Genomic DNA, 21,445 nt, shown 5'->3' on the forward strand with positions numbered 1-21,445 from the left:
TTAGGCTCCCACTGTCCCTTTAAGAGTGCGCCTGAGACCCGTGGCGCGCTCTTAGAGTCAGGCGGGACACGTGACCGCTTCTCGCGGTCACTGCCCGCCTTCCTGTTGCAGCCGTCGGATGAGCCGCGCGCGGCTCGTGCAGCAGCAGAGCCGCACGCGGCTTGAACAGAGGACCCCGGCCGGCCCCTGGAAAGGGTAAGTACTGCTACATAGAAGCCCTAACCTTTATTGAAAACTAAGTGTAGTATGATAAAAATGACTTCATAAATGTAATTACACAAAATAACCAAGGAAATGAAAGGGATCCCTACAACATCAAAAACAAAAAATACTACAAACAACAAAAAGTCAACCACCACAACAGTAAGTGTATATGATACAAGTGGTTAACAGGATGATGATTGACTGCTTATTCAAATGACGGCAGAATTTATGGAGGGATGAGGGGAAGAGATATAAAATTCCCCTCCACTTGTAAAATTACTAATAACAGAACTCCAACCGAAGTTGTGAAATAATGTCAACACCCAATTCACCGTTGGGCAGATAAGCCCCTATTGTCAACAGCAGGAGTCATACCACAACATGTAAAGGGCATTCTTGGGTCTTAAGGAACCTTGTTTTTCTTTCTTTTGATTGTCTCCCAAGTCCCCTGTTCGCATGTTCCCCGTTGAATTTCTCCATGCATGCAGGATCCTGTTGAGAGGCCTGCTATAATTACTTGAGCTATTTAATGAATAATTACTGATTAACCTGGGTTTCTAATGGTGGGCTTGTGTATATTTTGGGGGGCTAGTACTACTGTATCATAAGTGTCTCGCAAGTGGATCTATACTTTGACCTGAGCAATGGGTCAGAGTGGAGACTTGTATACTTGATACGTCTCTTGCAAGTGGATCTTGACTTTGACCTGAGCAATCACCAGCTCACCAGTCAAGAGAAAGATAAAATTAGAAGAAACCTCCCACTCAACTTACTTACTCATGTCATCTCTGTACTAATGTACTGCTCCAAAATATTATCAAAATGTTAAAATTGGATTGCTAGAAAGAGGATTCATTTTATCCTCTTTAGAACCATTATTCACTAAAACTGTACGTTTAGGAAGAGAGTAGCGAATCCAGTTTTAGAGTAGAACAGCAAAATTTGAAAGACTCTCCAGCTTAGATACTTTTCCAGCTTTGCTCTTCTGACATAGAATATGTATATAAAACCCAATCATAATAACCAAAACACAAAACCCTCTGAGGTATCTGAAAGAGGAAAGCTACATTTTTTTGTTATAGTAGCTCTTTAATATTTATACAATATAAGGTGGAGTATCTTCTTGTTTAAAATTAATTTAAAACAACCTAGAGATAAAACAAAAAAGACACATAATAGAGCAATATTGTCTGAATCTCCTATAAATATCAGGGAAGTATGTGGAAATAAACTCACAAAGCAGGAGCCTGTAAAATAAGGCTCAATCTTCCAGCGTTGTGGGATTTAGGTTCCCACTCCCTTCTTTATACTGCCAGGAGGTGATGAATAAGGTGATGTCCTCTCACAGGTAAGTTTAACCCCTTAATGACCAAACTTCTGGAATAAAAGGGAATCATGACGTGTCACACACGTCATGTGTCCTTAAGGGGTTAAATAGTGAAAAGTGCTTTATTGATAAAGTGCACAAAAAGTATAAAAAACACAAAACCTTACAGTTGAAGGAAATCTTGTAGAGACAATCTTTTTGTGCACTTTATCAATAAAGCAATTTTCACTATTTAAACTTACCTGTGAGAGGACATCACCTTATTCATCACCTCCTGGCAGTATAAAGAAGGGAGTGGGAACCTAAATCCCACAACGCTGGAAGATTGAGCCTTATTTTACAGGCTCCTGCTTTGTGAGTTTATTTCCACATACTTCCCTGATATTTATAGGAGATTCAGACAATATTGCACTATTATGTGTCTTTTTTTTGTTTTATCTCTAGGTTGTTTTAAATTCATTTTAAACAAGAAGATACTCCACCTTATATTGTATGTATATTCTGTTTGCTGTGAGGGCGAAGGGTACTCACTAAGGTGTATGAGAATCTCTTGGTTTATTTTAGCATATGTGTGTTCCACTGGTAATACTGTACTTCTTTCTAGCTCTTTAATATTTGCCTTTTTCTATGAACAAATGTGTAAGAATTTAGATTTATGAATGATTTTAGTATAAAATGAATTGTTTTGTGTTCTTTTTTTTCTCACTTAGAGATAGATGAGAAGAGGATCAGCACCACACACGAAGAAGTAAGTTTTATGGTTAAGGAAGTCATCATAAAATGGTTTTAAAATAAAACATGTTTTAATTATATGATAATTTGAAGGATCACTGTGTGCTGTAGTGGCTATGGTGCCAGGATTGCTCTGGGTCCCCCATTGTAAGTAGTCAAATCGTTTGCTAATGGTTTGACTTCTTACCTGGGGACCGCCAAGTGCCCCTCACTTCTCTTGTGGAAAGTTTGACGCTTTACATTTAGCCAATGAGCTAAACCCTGCACTGTCAGGCTTAGCTCAATACAGAGAGCTTCTGGCTCTCAAAGACAAAGTGACCAGGGCCCTGTGGACCCAGGTAAGTTGTCAAACAACTGGCAACCAGTTTGACTGGTTGCATTGGGGTGTGCCAGGACAATCTTGCTAATATAACAATTAGAGTGTTCTGAAGTGGTTATGGTGCTTGAGTGTTCCTTGAAAATAAAATAGATGTTAAAACATCTATCACCCCTTTCTGTGGTTTTCTGGCTCAATTTCTTCTTTATTAATTTATCTTTCCTTTATTTTGTTATGTGTACAATTTCTCCATATAATTTTTGTCCCCTTTGAGTTATATTTTTTATTCAGCCCATAAAATATATATATATATATATATATATATATATATATATATATATATATATATATATATTGGTGCTTTTTAATTCCTTTGTTTTCTTTAGGTCTAGTATTCTTTTGTCCCATGGTAGGGTCTGTCAGAAGATCCTTTAGCATGATAACCACCTTCATACATAGATCAATCTTTTGGAATATGGAATCTACTGGGTCTGGACTGATTCAATTTATTTTTCTATCTCTGAATGCAGAATGTGTCTCCTAAGTAGGGAACGCAAAGTGTGTATTCTGGCCCAAACAATTAAAAGAAGAGCCTTGCATAACACACATGTCTTTAAAGGGTCATTCTAAGCCCCATAATTAATACATATATCTGAAGTGCTTATGGAGACCAAAATCCTATGATAAGCTGTCCAATAGTGAAGGAAAAGCTTGACATTTACCTTGCTCTACCGTGGCTCCAGTGGTTCTTACAGTCTGAGATGATCTCGTAAATCCAAAGTTCATCCTTCTGCCTAATGGTACCAACTCATGCCTGGTTTGGCCAGGAGTCATGGGCTGAGAGGAACCATAAACTGTCTCCTAACCCCCATAGCCACTGCAACGCGCTATTACTGTTTTATTGTTTATTGCTGTAATTATAGCATTGTTTTAAAGAAGTACTCTCAGTACCATAACCACTACACCTAATTGCACAATAATCGAGACAAGGTACAATAACTCATTGTGACATGTATAGGGTGTCTACCTTTAAAACAGGTGGACACCACATTTAATAATATTCATAGTATAAACCACGTGACTCTAAATTCATCTTTTTCTATATCTGAATGCAGAATGTGTCTCCCAAACAGAGAAAGCAAAGTGTGTATTCTGGCCCAAACATGAAAGGTACTGTTCAGGTACTGTTCTCTGTCATATTGATCTACTTACCTGTCTTAAAAGTGTTTTATGTGCATGGCTGAATTACTAACATTCTAATTGCTACCCATTATTTTTATTATTATTATTATTATTTCCATTGATATAGTGCCAACAGATTCCACAGCGCTTTACAATATTATGAGGGGGGGGGGGGGGTGTATTTAACTATAAATAGGACAATTACAAGAAAACTTACAGGAATGATAGGTTGAAGAGGACCTTGCTCAAACGAGCTTACAGTCTATAGGTACAATTAAGTACAATCTGTATGCATGGGTCTAGAGACAATGAAAACAAAATATAGCTATGTTTCTTTCTTTTTGTAACAGGACTGCCAATACATAAAGTATATCTTTCTCTCATGCCCACATGGAATCTGACAATAAAAGAGGTGTATTCACTGAACAGCAATTTATTGTGAATAGGTAACCATTACTCATTTTCAATGTTTTGTTCAAAATACCCAGCCTGGGTAGAAGAAAAAATCGCAGTTCAGTAGTGATACATCTTTTTAACTTACTTAGCTATTTTACAAAAGAAATGCTGTTTTTGTGAATATACCCCTAGATTATTAATGTGTGTTGACAATTACTAGAAAGTTTAAAGAAACATTTTCACTTTTTTACTTTGGCTACACCTGCATGTTAAAAGGGACTTTCTAAGTACCAAAACAGCATTAGTTAAATGAAGCTGCTTTGATGTATAAATAATTTTCTTGTGGTCTCACGGCTCAATTATCTGCCATTTAGGATTTAACCCCTTAAGGACACATGCCATGTCTGACACGTCATGATTCCCTTTTATTCCAGAAGTTTGGTCCTTAAGGGGTTAAAGGGACACTATAGTCACCTGAACAACTTTAGCTTAATGAAGCAGTTTTGGTGTATAGAACATGCCCCTGCAGCCTCACTGCTCAATCCTATGCCATTTAGGAGTTAAATCCCTTTGCTTATGAACCCTAGTCACACCTCCCTGCATGTGACTTGCACAGCCTTCCATAAACATTTCCTGTAAAGAGAGCCCTATTTAGGCTTTCCTTATTGCAAGTTCTGTTTAATTAAGATTTTCTTATCCCCTGCTATGTTAATAGCTTGCTAGACCCGGCAAGAGCCTCCTGTATGTGATTAAAGTTCAATTTAGAGATTGAGATACAATTATTTAAGGTATATTACATCTGTTTGAAAGTGAAACCAGTTTTTTTTTTTTTCATGCAGGCTCTGTCAATCATAGCCAGGGGAGGTGTGGCTAGGGCTGCATAAGCAGAAACAAAGTGATTTAACTCCTAAATGACAGTGAATTGAGCAGTGAAATTGCCGGGGAATGATCTATACACTAAAACTGCTTTATTTAGCTAAAGTAATTTAGGTGACTATAGTGTTCCTTTAAATATGCATGTAAAATAATATGCATTAAATGAATAATTGTATAGACAGACTTACTATGTGTTATAAACCAGTATCCTTCAAACAGGACCTCCAGAACATTGTAAGTCAATTTGTTACTAGCTCATAGGTTAAAGGAGGTAAAAAAGTCAGTAAGAGGATGATGGATTGATAGAAGGAAAAGGTGGCACTGCATGTGAGGAATATATCGATATAGATAAAGAAAATAAGAAAGAAAGGAGATGTAAATTGGAAGAATGTAATAAGAGGAGGAACTAAACAGGCTTAGTATAGATAGGCTAAATATCCACGAAAAAAAAACAAAAAACCATGAAATAAAAGGTAGCAAGTTTGAACGTGTTAGATATTTAATTAAAGCAAATAGAAAGAGGGGCAATATGTATGTGGATACATGGAATATAAATATACGGCGAGTGTTGTGATACGATGGGGCCACTTTTGGTAATGAATAGTAAGCAGATTGTTTGCCAATTGTGGGCTTTATGTCAAATTATATGAGGAGCTTGTCTGCCATGCGTCTGCACAGTATGGTGGCCAAGCTCCGCCCCCCCCAAATTTCCTTCTTATAAATTGTCCATAGAATATGGATGGAAACCATTACTGTAAGTATAAAGTAACGTAAGCAGAATAAGCTGAAAAATGGATGCAAAACAAAAATCTTTGTATTTTAACCAACTTAATATTTTCTCAGTTCTATAATTTGTTCTCTGGGTTAAATGAAGAACAAAAAAAAAATCAGTTTCGAGGTCTGGGAAAAATTTACTCTTGTTGAAGAAAGAGTCCAGTAACCTTCCAGAGACCAATGCTTTTTATTTTAAGTACAAAGTCCAAAAAGGCTATAATGCGATGTAGGAAAATAAAACACATTGTTCTACAGAAAGAAAACATAAACAAACCAAAATGAAAACAATGGAAAATATGTACAGCCTCACAGTTTGTTGACGACCCGTAAAATAAATAGTTTGCTGTAGAAATAATTTTCCTTTAGCTTGAACTCTTATCTCAAAAGAAATTCAAGCTTTGGTACTATCTCAGTGTGACAAAGGCCATATGCCATTTGGAGCATTAAATGACCAGTGGTTTCATTTACTACAAAGGGCAGATTTATTAATCTTGGGTACACTGAGGATTATTTTATCAAAACAAGAATACCACTAAGTGGGACAGACAACCACGACTTTGACCGGGCATCCTCAAAAGTCTTTCAGTTGATAATCTCTCAAATCTTTCTTTGTTTATTGTTTACCAATGTACAGTATATACTATATAATACGCATTATACACATTATATCTCTATTCTCTAGTTAGTAGGAAAAGGTATAAAACAGTTAGCTTGTGCATGTTGAGAAATTCATCTCAGTCGTACCATTTGTTCTGAAAATATAATTTTTTGGGGGATGTCTGAATTTCAGGCTAATGCTGGTTCGGCACAGTAACATTTCAGAACCAAGATTCTCATCTGGGAAATTAATCAAAAGAACAAAAAGGGGCTCCAAAATGGACCAATCAGTGCGCTGTAAAATATATACATAATAGATACATTTCCCTATTATACACAATAGGCACATTTTCCTGCCATTTGTTTCACAGATCAAGTGAGAGAAAAATAGGAGGAGCAGTAATAAATATCTATATTTATGAATTACACATTGATTACATATATAGTATAGCACACGTGCCTCCTTTGTACTATCTCTTGCTTACTTATTATTTGGTTTGTGAATAAAACAACATTTGGTGACTGTCCACTACAAATCAATCATCTCTTTTTTTCCATTAATTATCTCTTTTTTTATTGCTGCGACGGGCAGATTTCAGTGTCCTCATTCACGAAATGTTCGGCATTGCACTGTTCGGTTGTCAGTGATTAGTGCATATTGTGGCTTGGTTCAGCCCAAAATTAATCCCCTGGTCTAAAAAATTGTATATCGGTAGTTTTTTGTGATGACCGTAGAAATGCTGATCTTCCATTATCAGCTTCTGTTGTGCGAACATCAACGAAGAAGGCAAAATATAGACCAGTGTTTCCCAACCCAGTCCTCAAGGCACACCTACCAGTCCAGGATTTAAGGATTACCCAGTTTTGTCTAAGGTGTTTTTAGAAAAAAAAGAAAAAACACCTTAGACAAAACTGGGTAATCCTTAAATCCTGGACTGGTAGGTGTGCCTTGAGGACTTGGTTGGGAAACACTGATATAGACCAATCATAACACAGCAACAAAATAATAAACATAAGACTTGCACATTTTGGGAGATTGGCGATTCATTTGAATGCCGTAACTCTGAAATACTACATCACAGAACAAATAACCAGACAAAGGCTAGAACGTTTTATTTGTTTGAGGATTTGGTGATCTTTTTTTTTTTACTTCTCCTTTTCGCCTATCAGTGTGCTGTATAATATACCTAATATTTATACGCATTTATTTTGCAGTAAACCATTGGTGCATTTTGCACCATTTTTATTTTTCTGAATTGGTTTCCCAGAAACAAAATCCATTTAAACAGAAATGCCACAGGGACGAAACCTGTCTAATAAACATTAATCTCACAATGGCAATAGTACCAAGTACAGCACAAATTGGAAAGATTCACCATTTTGCTTGAAATTCCAACTATCATAAATCCCCCGCAATTTGCTGCTTAGTAAATACATGCCTAATACTATACATTGCCTGATGTAGTAATAAAAATTAATATATTGGCCTTGTACAGTTATAAATAGTCTTCCTCTCTACAATCTTCTCTACATATTATTTGCATTTGATCCATTTTTTTCACCATGATGTTCGTTCCCGTTCTAAATAGTTTCTCTTTAATTTCCTTACAAGTATATACCCCAATATACATATTCTAATTTTCCTCTCCTAAAGTTTCATTCTTTTTAATAATATTTAATTATATTTCCAAATTTTTCCCACTTTCCGCATTTCTATCTCTTTTTGCTATATTCCATTACAAAAACATATATTTTAGTCCATATCCTATAAATTTAATTTCACATTGCGGTTCAGCCTTCAAAACATATTTTGCACAATATTTGCCATCCACCAAGATTACGGGTCTTCGTACTCTGAGCATATTTTATTTACTGCTCATTAGGGTTCCTAGAATTAGACCGTATCCCTAGAACCCCCGAGCATGTATGAAGCTGGATCACATCACAGTTTTAAGCCACCTTCCAAGTCTTATATCCTACACTGAGTTTCTCAGGGAGATTTAGTGATAAGAAAACTGAATGTACTGCCAAGATGCTATCATAACCATCCATTTCCTAAGCGTTCAGCATTTTACTTTACAAAGAGGTAAGAATCAATGTTTAACCCCTTAAGGACACATGACATGTGTGACATGTCATGATTCCCTTTTATTCCAGAAGTTTGGTACTTAAGGGGTTAAAGGGCTATTGGGAAAAACAAAGTCATTTTTTTCAGGTTATTCTGACAAAACCGAAAAAACACATTTAAAAAGTGCCCTAAAGGGACACTATTGGCACCCAAGCCACTTCAGCTCATTGAAGTAGTCTGTTACAGCGTCCATTTTGCACTTAGTGCTGCAAAGCAAATCATTGCAGATACAGAGAATGTTTACATTGCAGCACTAAGTCTGCCTCCAGTGGCTGTCTCCCAGAAAGCCACTGGAAGCGCTTCCTGGCTGTTAACAGACTTTTGGTCAGGTAACTGACACTGGACATTCTCACGCTCTGCATGTGGACATCCAGCATTAGCTATTTCCCCATAGGAAATCATCAATTCCATGCTTTCCTAAGGGGAGGCCTAATCAGCACGCTGCACTTGCCATGCATGCACATTAGTGCCTCCTTGTCAAGGGACATCAGAGGAGGCCGAGCCGTGACCCAGCGTCGAGTAACTTCAGCGCTAGGACAAGCTAATTAAATAAAGGGGTTTTAACCGACGTAGGGGTGGGGGCACGAGGGAGGGGGGAGGCAGAGAGAGCTATATAGTATCCCTTTAAATTTAATGATTTGATGCAAAGCATGTCTAAATAATTATGTAAGCAGCCAGTAGGTCTAAATTTTGCCTATGAATGAGACTCAGGTTTTTTGTTTTTTTTTAAACTGATCTAGAATCGATTATTTGTAATAACTAACCAGCACAACTAGTCTTCAACACTACTTACCTCACTGTATATTAAAAACTAATCTCTAAAAATAAGCAATAACATGGTATGCAGATCTAATATTCACACTAATATATATCATATTAACAAAGATATATTCACAGAAAAAAATATCTACTCATATTGATTTGTTTTAATGTTTAGTAATTGTTTTCTATATTTGTTTCAAATATAGACATTTAGTGAAAACAGAATTATTTGTAATTTTAACCAACAAAACTCCAGTTTGTTCATTTAGTTACAGAGCGTTCCCAGCAGCAAAATATACCAAGACGGAAAGACACCCCATGTCACAATGACATACCATTTATACCAGGTACTGCAAACACATCGGAAAATCTTGACACTTTATAAAGCAAAATGTTACACAGTTCCTACAGTAGGACATGCTTTGATCTGTTAAATTGTAGGATCCGAACTTCAAAAACATGTGAATCTTAAGACACTGTGAAGGTCAGGGCAGCCCACAGCGAGAGCTTGTTATCAGGCTATAAAGGAAGAACAAGTTCTTTTTATAAATTAATTGCAACTTTGAGAAAAACTTCAAAGAAATCACTTAGATGTAAGTGCTTATGCCGTGCTTTATATTGTATAGAATCTGAGAATGTTTCTATGATGATCAAACTGTGGAATAATTTTTCCAGAAAGGGTTACACCCTAAAGTGAGAATTGCCAGGAATAAAAAAATAAATTCAAAATAAATTTTAAATGTATGGCCGAAATAGCCAAAAGCTAAACACAAATTTTTGGAGACTTGTTTCTAAATTGTCTATTTTGGCCTGAATTGTGAAATTTACTTTGCATTCACTTCGAATTCCCAGCAATTCTTACTCTAATAAATAACACTGGAAAAATTATTTATATATCATAAATTTCATGACACAAGGATTTGCATAGAGGGTATCCTCTTTCGTCTTTATCTTTCTATGGAAGTCGGAGGAAAGTGGTGTCAAATAAAACTGAGCTAATCTAGTAGTTATGAATATGGCAGTTGATGGCACCTCCGACTGACATTGTCATATGATGGCAAAACACCTGTTGTCATTATTGTAACAGTCACTCAGTTCCTTTTCAATGTTACACTTTGGTTCACATTTACATTGTTCATTAATACATAAAAAATGAATAATAACCACTCTTATTCTTAAAGGACTACTAAAGGTACCCAGGCCAATTTATCTACCAGACACCCTTTATAGGTCTTTTTATGTAGCAAGCAAATAAAACTTGGCACATGACATTGCAGCTCGTTGTAAAACTTTAAATTCAAAACTTAAGGTAGGGGGAGACTTAGAATTCTCTGCCTACATTCACTTGACAAATAATTCCAAGCTTGTTTGTAAATAGAATGTTGAATAATCTCTCAGACTGTAACACATGCCCCACAGTTAATTAATTTGTGTCTTATTTAATTTAAAATATATGATAACTTCCCTGTAAGAATTGCAATATTTAGTACCGGCTAGAGGCTGATAGAATTATATTGTGTAAAAAATTTCTAATATATAAAATACAATTTTTTTTTCGTTTTAATAAGAAAAAATGAGAAACTCGAGGATAAGCATAGCGTAGGCTGAGAGAATAAATGGTTCTATTGTTTACAGAATAGAAAGTAACGACCTTGGAATAAAAGCTCTAGACAATTAGGCACAATGTATCTTTATAGAAGAGCTGGAAAACAAGGTAGAACAATCACAGTATCTGCCAGTGATGGATTAGTGCGTGTGCTATATCGCAGTGTGCACACAAATTAACCTTAACGTTTTGAAAAAGAACACGGCGACCCCAGGTTTCTGCCAGCTTTCCAAACAAGACAAGGACACATGATTTAAAACGCGTTGGTTTGTAAAGGTAAAATGTTCTCGGTGAGCAAAAAAAGCAAATCCATTATCATTTCCAGATGTAGTTGAAAGAATAAAGACATTGAAAATGTCACTTTAACTGTTTAACCATGTGTATGCTTTACATGCTGACTCTGGTTCAACAAATTATCAAACATTTGAAGTGATTGTATTCTGTATGAAAGAAACCAAACAAATAATAAACGTTGATTATGTGTAGTTATATGCCAAAACTGCATAAGTCAGAGTTTTTAAATTGCTGTATATCCATTTTTTTCTGCTAGGGATCATGTATTGATGTTTAATGAAATACCATTTAAAATTAGGAGAAAGGGGCAGGTTTTCTACTACTCAACATACAGAGGAAATACTTTTTTTCTTTAGCAGTTTGGAGACCGTATACACCACAGAATAAATCTGGAAACACAATTATTATTATTAGTAGTGAGTTTTATTATGTGCTATATGAACTACAAGGGACATTTTTATTGATGCTTCCTGAGGTCTCCAAGCACTCCAGCCTACACCATAACCACTGTAGCCTCCTTCAGAGAGCACGACAGGAACAAGCTCTTAAAAGAGCTTAGGAGTGATTATAGCAAGGGAATATGCAGAACATAGCAATCCCTTGTAGCAGATTCCCCCAATAAGAGACAGGACTCCAAATTGAGGGTGAAGTAGAACTGAAGCTTGTAATCAACTCTCTGCTTTTATGCCCATTTTACAAACATAGTACCGCCCACAGGGTTTTGAAGAACAAACCAATCAATACATTACAACACAGTTAAACACTCCCATTCACACCAGCAGAAATCCTCCCCTCTGCCTGTGATACAATTACAATGGGCTAACGTAATTATCACAGGCAGGAAAATACACAGTTTTACACAATATTCATAACTTTAAAAGTATACATCACATTCACATAACATTTACATTCACTTACATTTACAGAATCAGCATACTCCAAATACAAACATACTCAAAAATCAGGCAATTCCTTCCATTGGTTTAAAAGTTAGGTTGAAGTCCTTTGTGACCACTGAAGCATGGCTTTCTAGCCAAAACCAGTTCCACAGAGTCCTCTATCCTGGAGATAATTGGCTTAACTGGGTGTGGTAAGCCAACTAGCTACAGAAAATGTCTCTATTCACAACAGCAAAAATACACAAAAATACATAATTCCTATCATACTGAACAGAACCCCCACATTCAACCTATCCCCAGATGGATTGGATCTGAGTGCTCAATATATCCAAACAGCGCTCAGATCCCACAAACACAGTCAAATCACCATGGGGTTTAAGTCTAGCATGGGCTGATGAGAGGGTCCATAGTCATGAGGCAGGAGGCTGGCAATCAGACTTCTCCATAACGCAGTGGCGAGGTTAGTTTTGCCACACCACTTTTACACAAGGTTTCCTCTATGACTTTCTGTGACCCAGTACCAAAAGAGTTTAGGAAGGTATACAGGTGATACTCGAAAAATTAGAATATCGTGCAAAAGTTCATTTATTTCAGTAATGCAATGTAAAAGGGGAAACTAATATATGAGATAGACGCATTAAATGCAAAGCAAGATCGTTCAAGCTGTGATTTGTCATAAGTGAGATGATTATGGCTTACAGCTCATGAAAACTCCAAATCCACAATCTCAGTAAATTAGAATATTGTGAAAAGGTGCATTATTCTAGGCTCACAGTGTCCCACTCTAATCAGCCAAGTAAGCCATAATACCTGCAAAGGGGTTCTGAGCCTTTAAATAGTCTCTCAGTCTGGTTCAGTAGGAATTACGATCATGGGGAAGACTGCTGACCTGACAGTTGTGCAGGAAACCATAATTGAGACCCTCCATTGGAGGGAAAGCCTCAAAAGGTAATTGCGAAGGAAGTTGGATGTTCCCAAAGTGCTGTATCAAAGCACATTAATAGAAAGTTATGTGGAAGGGAAAAGTGTGGAAGAAAAAAAGTCTTACCTGGGCTAAAGAAAAACAGACCTGGTCTGTTGCTCAGTGGTCCAAAGTCATTAAGTTCAGGCTCAACGCAGCCGTCTACCAGGAGATTTTGGAGCACTTCATGCTTCCTTCCGCAGACGAGCTTTAGGGGGATGCTGACTTCATTTTCCAGCAGGACTTGGCACCTGCCCATACTGCCAAAAGCACCAAAGCCTGGTTCATTGACAGTGGGATTACTGTGCTTGATTGGCTAGCAAACTTGCCTGACCTGAACCCCATAGAGAACGTATGGGGCATTGCCAAGAGAAAGATGGGAGACATGAGACCGAACAATGCAGAAGAGCTGAAGGCCGCTATTGAAACATCCTGGTCTTCCATAACACCTCAGCAGCCACAGGCTGATAGCTTCCATACCACGCCGCATTGAGGCAGTAATTGCTGTAAAAGGGGCCCAAACCAAGTACTGAGTCCATGTGCATACTTATACTTTTCAGAGGTCCGATATTGCTCTATGTACTCTCCTTGTTTTATTGATTGCATGTAATATTCTAATTTACTGAGATTGTGGATTTGGGGGTTTCATAAGCTGTAAGCCATAATCATTGCACTTATGACAAATCACGGCTTGAACTATCTTGCTTTGCATGTAATGCGTCTATCTCATATATTAGTTTCCCCTTTAACATTGCATTACTGAAATAAATGAACTTTTGCACGATATTCTAATTTTTTGAGTATCACCTGTATGTATGTCAACCACAGCCTTCACTTTGCATAGTAATAAAATATAGAGTTGGAGTTTAGTTTTAGTATGAACTGCAATTCAACAAAAGAGTGATCGGTTGAATTACTGAATTCCAAGCCAAACTGCACCAGGATCACAAGCCAGATGAGCTGTGCAGTGGCCAAACATGTTCGTTTTGTTTCGTGATTCTGAATTCCACCTGTGGTGCAAAAAAAGAGGGGATTGATATGGGAAAAAATTAATAATCACTAGAAGACAGTCACTAAATGTTGATTTTATTCATATATCAAGTGAGAAGTGAGCAATAGAGGGAGGGGAGGAAGAGCATTAAATAAAGAGCTCTATTTATATATAAAAAAAACAATAACAAAAATCATATAATATATTAAATGATATTAACCCCTTAAGGACCGGACTTTTTTTGCGATGTTGTACATTTGCGACCAGGCATCTTTTTGACACTTTTGTGGTGTTTGTGTTTAGCTGTAATTTTCCGCTCTCTCATTTACTGTTCCCATACAAATTATATATTGTTTTTTTCAGGACAAAAGGGGCTTTCTTTACATACCATTATTTATATAATCTCATGTAATTAAATTTTTAAAAAATGAAAAAATATGATGAAAAATTGAAAAAAATACATGTTTTTTGACTTTTATGTAAAAAATCTTTTACTCATCTACAAAAGCGAATGAAAAAAACTGCTAAATAGATTCAAAATTTTGTCCTGAGTTTAAAAATACCCAGTGTTTACATGCTTTTTGCTATTTTTTTGCATGTTATAGGGCTATAGGTACAAGTAGGATATTGCGGTTTCAAAACCTATATTTTTAAAATGTATCAATAGTGACATTGTAACACTATTATGTCATAAATTGCTAAATAACACCCCACATGTACATATATTTTTTAAAGTAGACAACCCAGGGTATTCAATATGGGGTATGTCCAGACTTTTTTAGTAGCCACTTAGTCGCAAACACTGGCCAAAGTTAGCGTTCATATTTGTTTGTGTGTGAAAAAAGTAAAAAACTAAATTGAACGCTAATTTTGGCCAGTGTTTGTGACTAAGTGGTTACTAAAAAAGACTGGACATACCCCATTTGCAATACCTTGGGTTGTCTATTTTTGCAAATGGTATGCCATCATGGGGGTAATTCTCATTCCAGGGCTACCATACGCTCTCAAAGGCAACGTAACCAACCTGGCCATTTTCAATGTAAAAATATGACCCATATATTTGACCCTGTAACTTTCAAAAACGCTATAAAACCTGTACATGGGGGGTACTGTTATACTCAGGAGACTTTGCTGAACACAAATATTAGTGTTTCAAAACTGGAAAATGTATCAAAACAATTATATCATCAGTAAAAGTGCTGTTTGTGTGTGAAAAATGCAAAAAAAGTCACTTTCACTGACAATATCATTGCTGTGATATGTTTTACTGTTTTGAATCACTAATATTTGTGTTCAGCGAAGTCTCCCGAGTAAAACAGTACCCCCCATGTACAGGTTTTAGGGTGTCGTAGAACGTTACAGGGTAAAATACAGTGATAGCAAATTCAATTCTCTGGACTTTCGGCCTGGGTTGGCAGGCAGGTCCCTTAAATTGCAATCAATAAAATAACTTAATTATGTAAAAATATTACATAAATACGCACGTAGAATTTAAATATATATGCATATTTATATATTTGAAGTCTACGTGTATATTTATATAATTATTTATGTAATTTTGTATATGGACATATGAATAGTTCGTATTCTTTTTATTTATTTATATATACATAGATATATATACAATTTCATTCTAAGTGTATTTTGATATAAATATATATATATTAATATCAAAATACAGTTAGAATAAAATTTCGTATAGATATATAATTTTTTTTTAAATTTTTATTATTATTTTTAATTTTTTTAGTTTAATTTAAATTACTTATTATTTGTAGTTTATAATAATATATACACAATATATATAGTTATTATATATATTATATATATATACACGTGTGTAATTTAATTATAAGTGTATTTTTATATTAATATATGTACATATTAATATAAAAATACACTTAGTATGACATTATATATATGATATTTAGACGTATATTATATATATATATAATATACGTCCATATATCATATATATATATATATACACATATATAATTATTATTTTTATTTATTAACTTTAAACTTTATTTTTTTTATGATTTTACACTAAGCAGGGAGACTGCCTGTCAGCACAGACAGTCCCCCTGCAGGCAGAGACATGGACACCTATTGTGACCATGTGGTCGCCCTGTTGGGGGAACGACGGCGATCGGGTAAGTACATTGGACCGTTAGGACGGTTCAGGACCGTCCTCGGTCGGCAATGCAAAAATGCCGATGACGGTCCTGAACCGTCCTCGGTCCTTAAGGGGTTAAAAAAAATATATATATATAGTGCTCCTACTGTTTTTTCTTATATTGGTTATGAAAATGCCCACTTAGTCTAGTGCAAAATGTATACATATTATTATTCTAATATGTATATATTTTGCAATACAATCACTGGCCCATTTTCCTGCCCTTTTGGTTCCTCTGAATCAGGTTTTCAGTACTGAAATTCACCAGAGCGGAACTGACACGTCTGTAAAAAAGTTCTATTTTCATTAAAAATGGTTTGGCTGATACATGTTTTCCATAATAAAATAGAATAATTTGTAATCACTATTCTTAAAGGGACACTCTAGGCACCCAGACCACTTCTGCTCATTGGAGTGGTCTGGGTGCCAACTCCCACTACTCTTAACCCTGCAAGTGTAATTATTGCAGTTTTTTATAAACTGCAATAATTACATTGCAGGGTTAACTCCACCTCTAGTGGCTGTCTATTAGACAGCCACTAGAGGTCACCTGCTGGGTTCTAGCACAGGAAACCTGTGCTAGAGCGTCGCTGGACGTCCTCACGCTGTGTGAGGACCTCCAGCGTCGCTCAAAACCCCATAGGAAAGCGTTGAAATTATTTTTCAAGTCTTTCCTAATGGGAGACGTAATGTGCATGCGCGGCATTGCCGCGCATGCGCATTAGGTCCCCTCGGCCGGTGGGCAAGATCAGTCTCGCCCACCGGCCGACACAATGAAGAGGAGGAGCGTCGCGGAGGCGGAGACAGCGACGAGGGACATCGCCGCTGCCTCAGGTAAGTCACTGAAGGGGTTTTCACCCCTTCAGTAACCGGGGATTGGGGGGTGGGAGGGAGAGGGACCCTCCAGTGCCAGGAAAACGGATAGTTTTCCTGGCACTGGAGTTTCCCTTTAAGTGGCCAAGGCTAAGATGTTTAACCCCATTACACCCAGAATAATGTATAAACATTTTTACTTTCACTTATGTTGGAAACAAATGAGTCTATAAAGCCTCACTCTCCTTTCTTAATACTCCAGTATTACCAGCCTGCAGACAAATTAATTTCTCTGCCAGGAGCCACTGGCCACTCATTTAATGTTTGCAGGTGTACTGAAAATGGCAGCTTACATTCTCCAGTAACAGATGTTTCAGTGAGTTATGGCATTCCTACAGTCAAGCAAGTGGAAGAGTGAATGGGCTTTCGTTGTCATCATTTGCTTTCCAGAATATTGATAAAAATTTATGTAGCAGTTTCAAATAACTTTATTTTTTAAATATTTTTTTAAAAAATATAAAAATTAACTGTATTTACTGTATGTAAGCTTATGCTTAAATGCAGACATTCTTTTACAGTCTATTACCATTTTGTACTGCTAGTAATACCCCTAGGGTTCTTAGAAATATCTATACGTTGACAAATTTTGTGTATTTTTGTCACACCAACTGTATGTGACAATAATTATATTTTTGCTTTTATAATACCATTTCAGGCTCTTTATAAAACATAGCACGATATGAGATATTTTATACTGTCTAAAGCTTTTCATTCCTCAAAATGTATACGGAAAGCAATCTAAACACAAAAAATGGCTGTTTTACTATATGTTTATGCTTTAGCTATGCATTCCATGCCTCAGATAAATGTTATTGCAATGTTTTAAAAAAAAAAAAATATGGTAGTGAAGGAGTTGTCTGGTTACAATTACATGTCTGTTAGTCCACCCATTGTACAGCGCTATGGAATTTGATGGCGCTATATAAATAATAAAATAATAATAATAAAAAATCCAGTTTAATGGCCTCCTAAATGCACCCACCATATTGCAACATACAGGTTTAGCGATGCCTATTAAGAGTGGGATAATGTGCTTATGATGTTTCATGAATTTAGTGTAGGACCTTATTTATTGGGTTTATTAGATGATAGCGTGATATATATGTAATATTTCTTATAGGTACAAAAACTATAGTTATTCATAAAACTTTCTGCAGAAATACATTTGTTGTGGTTCTGTTTAGAATTTTAACTTACATAATATATTTGCTTTAGTGAATTTTCAATAGCTCTAATTGCTTTATTCTGGTTTTTTTTTTTTTCAAAAAGAAAAACCTCTTGCTTATAAATGGAAATTCCTGTTCTAGATTGCAATCATTCCAAAGGTTAAATGTATTTAAAACTAATCTTGTCACATATTTCTATAAAAGTAAGAAGACAAGGGAAAGATAAATATTCAAGATTGTTTATAAAGGAAGTAGGTCTGTAAATTAATGTGATGTTCGTAGACACATTTTACCTTCAATAATTTTTTTTCAATAAGAAAAAATAAACTGACTTTAGCAAGACTGGGTAACTGGAGAAAAGGTGATTCTAGTCTAGGTGATATTATTTTGATAGGTGAGATATACTTTATTAAACCCATATTATGCTCAGGACTCCGATCACATAGGGTTGGTATTATGAGAGACAAACCTTTTTAAAAAAGATCCACCATTGCAAGGAGGTAAAGAATTGAATCTCTTATCAGTCAAACAGATTTACAGAAGTACATTTCAGCTCTTCATCCTATTTTTAAATATTGTATACATAGTTTTCCAAAACATATATGTGTATTGTGGCAAGTCAGGTGTATGGAAACACAACGTTTTTTGCACTGAGCAAACCTTTAACCTTTTATAGTGTCTTAGTAGACTTGGTACTGACTGTAGTCCCCTTCTAATCCTCTGTGAAGAAGAGAGGGGATTTTACCTACCTTTTCTCCATTGCAGTGTTGGTTTCTACACTGCCGAACTGCCTCCTTGGCTGAGATCACCAAGAACGATAATCTCAGCCAATCCAATGCTTTCCCACAGGAAAGCATGATGAGTCTAGTGCACATGTGCGATAAAACACTGTGCTGCACTAATTAGATGGTCTCTATGAGTCCTTTTTATCTAAGTAGCTCAGTTTGACCATTGTTGTTCCTGCTGAATGGCAATGTTTTACATTGTAGCGTTAAGCAGACAGTAACATGGTACCCAGACCACTTCATTGAGATGAAGCTCCCTGGGTTCCTATAGTGTACCTTTAACACTAATTGACCAGACGGGAGAGTATGAAGTTGGTGAAGTAACACACATAGATAGGAAACCTGGATACAATTTGGCTGTAATAATGGAGAGAGTAAGGGGTTACAAAAACTACAAACCTTGTGTTTATTACATGCATTGTTTATGGAGTCATAGGTAACTGACAGATGGCGATATGGTATTTGAATAGTCCAGAACAAGACAAGAATGCAATATTCTCTATACAGAATATAGATAAAAATTAGCTTCTCCATATATATATATATATATATATATATATATATATATATATATATATGTTCATATATATATATATATATATATATATATATCCCCAGCACTCACATTTAAAGCATACCACCACCGGGCGCAAGACCAAGGCTCCAATAGATAGACAATCCAATGAGGGAGGCTGCTCTCCGGACTTAAAACTTCAGTTTATTGTTATTGATTAAAAATGACGACCAACGTTTCGGTCCCCGCTCGGGACCTTCTTCAGGGTCAAATACAACAAGACAATCTTGTTGTCTTGTTGTATTTGACCCTGAAGAAGGTCCCAAGTGGTCCCAAGCTGCCAGAATTTATTTTCCCAAGATTGCTAGTCGCTCTTATTGGATTTGTAATAAGGTGGAGGCTGTAAAGTTTCCATTAGCAGTTTAATAGTATACAATTTGAACCACTCTCAGCGCCATTAGAGGTAAACTCGATAATGACTCAAGAAATTCATAGAATGATATGGATTAAGAAAATAGATATATTTTTTATGAGATGAATCATGTCATAAATAATAGAAAAAAAAATATGTAAGCAGTACTATCTCCCAACAGTAAGATATTGTATATAAAACATTGTTTTAAACTACAGTAGTTGACAAAGTGCATGGATGTAGTTGATAGAACAAGTTGTCTAGTATTCCTACATAGCGCTATCTCTTTTATCCAATTAGTGACAGGATATGGCTAAGGATTAAATATACCGTATATACTCGAGTATAAGCCGAGTTTTTCAGCCCATTTTTGGGCTGAAAAACCCCAACTCGGCTTATACTCGAGTCAAGGTCTGTATTATGGCAATTTGCATTGCCATAATACAGACTGGGGGAGAGGGGGGCTGGAAGAGCTGTACTTACCTTTCCTGCAGCTCCTGTCAGCTCTCTCCTCATCTGCGCCGTCCGTTCAGCACCTCGGTCAGCTCCCAGTGTAAATGGCTCTCGCGAGACTTACAGTGTGAGCTGATAGAAGGAGCTGAACGGACGGCGTGGAGGAGGAGAGAGCTGACAGGAGCTGCAGAACAGGTAAGTACAGCTCTGCCAGCCCCCCTCTCCCCCCCACTGAACTGCCACTGGACCACCAGGGAAGGAGAGCCCCCCTCCCTGCCATGTATCAAGCAGGGAGGGGGGACGAAAAATAAATAAAAATATATAAAATAAAAAATAATAATAATAATAATAAAAAAGGGGGTATAAGGACCACTATGGGAGGGAGGGGGTGGGATAAGGACCACTATGGGAGGGAGGGGGGGTATAAGGACCGCTATGGGAGGGAGGGGGGGGGTATAAGGACCACTATGGGAGGGAGGGGGGTATAAGGACCGCTATGGGAGGGAGGGGGGGATAAGGACCACTATGGGAGGGAGGGGGGGGATAAGGACCACTATGGGAGGGAGGGGGGGGATAAGGACCACTATGGGAGGGAGGGGGGGATAAGGACCACTATGGAAGGGAGGGGGGGATAAGGACCACTATCGGAGGGAGGGGGGTGGGATAAGGACCACTATGGGAGGGAGGGGGGGGAGAAAAGGAACACTATGGGAGGGAGGGGGGATAAGGACCACTATGGGAGGGAGGGGGGGGATAAGGACCACTATGGGAGGGAGGGGGATAAGGACCACTATGGGAGGGAGGGGGGGAGAAAAGGAACACTATGGGAGGGAGGGGGGGATAAGGACCACTATGGGAGGGAGGGAGGGGGGGGATAAGGACTGCACTCATACACACACACTGCATTCATACATACACACGCTGCACTCATACACACGCTGCACTCATACACACACACGCTGCACTCATACACACACGCTGCACTCATACACACACACGCTGCACTCATATGCACACA

General features: G+C 37.0%; 1 protein-coding gene across 7 annotated transcripts in view; it reads left to right on the plus strand.

The window, feature by feature from the left end:
- The window catches only part of PPP1R1C (protein phosphatase 1 regulatory inhibitor subunit 1C), an 82,355-nt gene that overhangs the window by 58,664 nt on the left and 2,246 nt on the right, over positions 1-21,445 (plus strand). The window contains exons 3-5 of one of the 7 annotated variants that reach the window (XM_063428680.1): positions 2,242-2,279; positions 3,695-3,760; positions 9,551-9,641. In XM_063428680.1, coding sequence (XP_063284750.1) covers positions 2,242-2,279; positions 3,695-3,760; positions 9,551-9,641 — 195 coding nt within the window. The remainder of the gene's footprint in view (positions 1-2,241; positions 2,280-3,694; positions 3,761-9,550; positions 9,642-21,445) is intronic. The other 6 variants (XM_063428684.1, XM_063428682.1, XM_063428681.1 and 3 more) reach the window with 6 other exon arrangements.

The sequence above is a fragment of the Pelobates fuscus genome, chromosome 8 (genome assembly GCF_036172605.1).
Source record: "Pelobates fuscus isolate aPelFus1 chromosome 8, aPelFus1.pri, whole genome shotgun sequence".
Classification (NCBI taxonomy): Eukaryota; Metazoa; Chordata; class Amphibia; order Anura; family Pelobatidae; genus Pelobates; species Pelobates fuscus.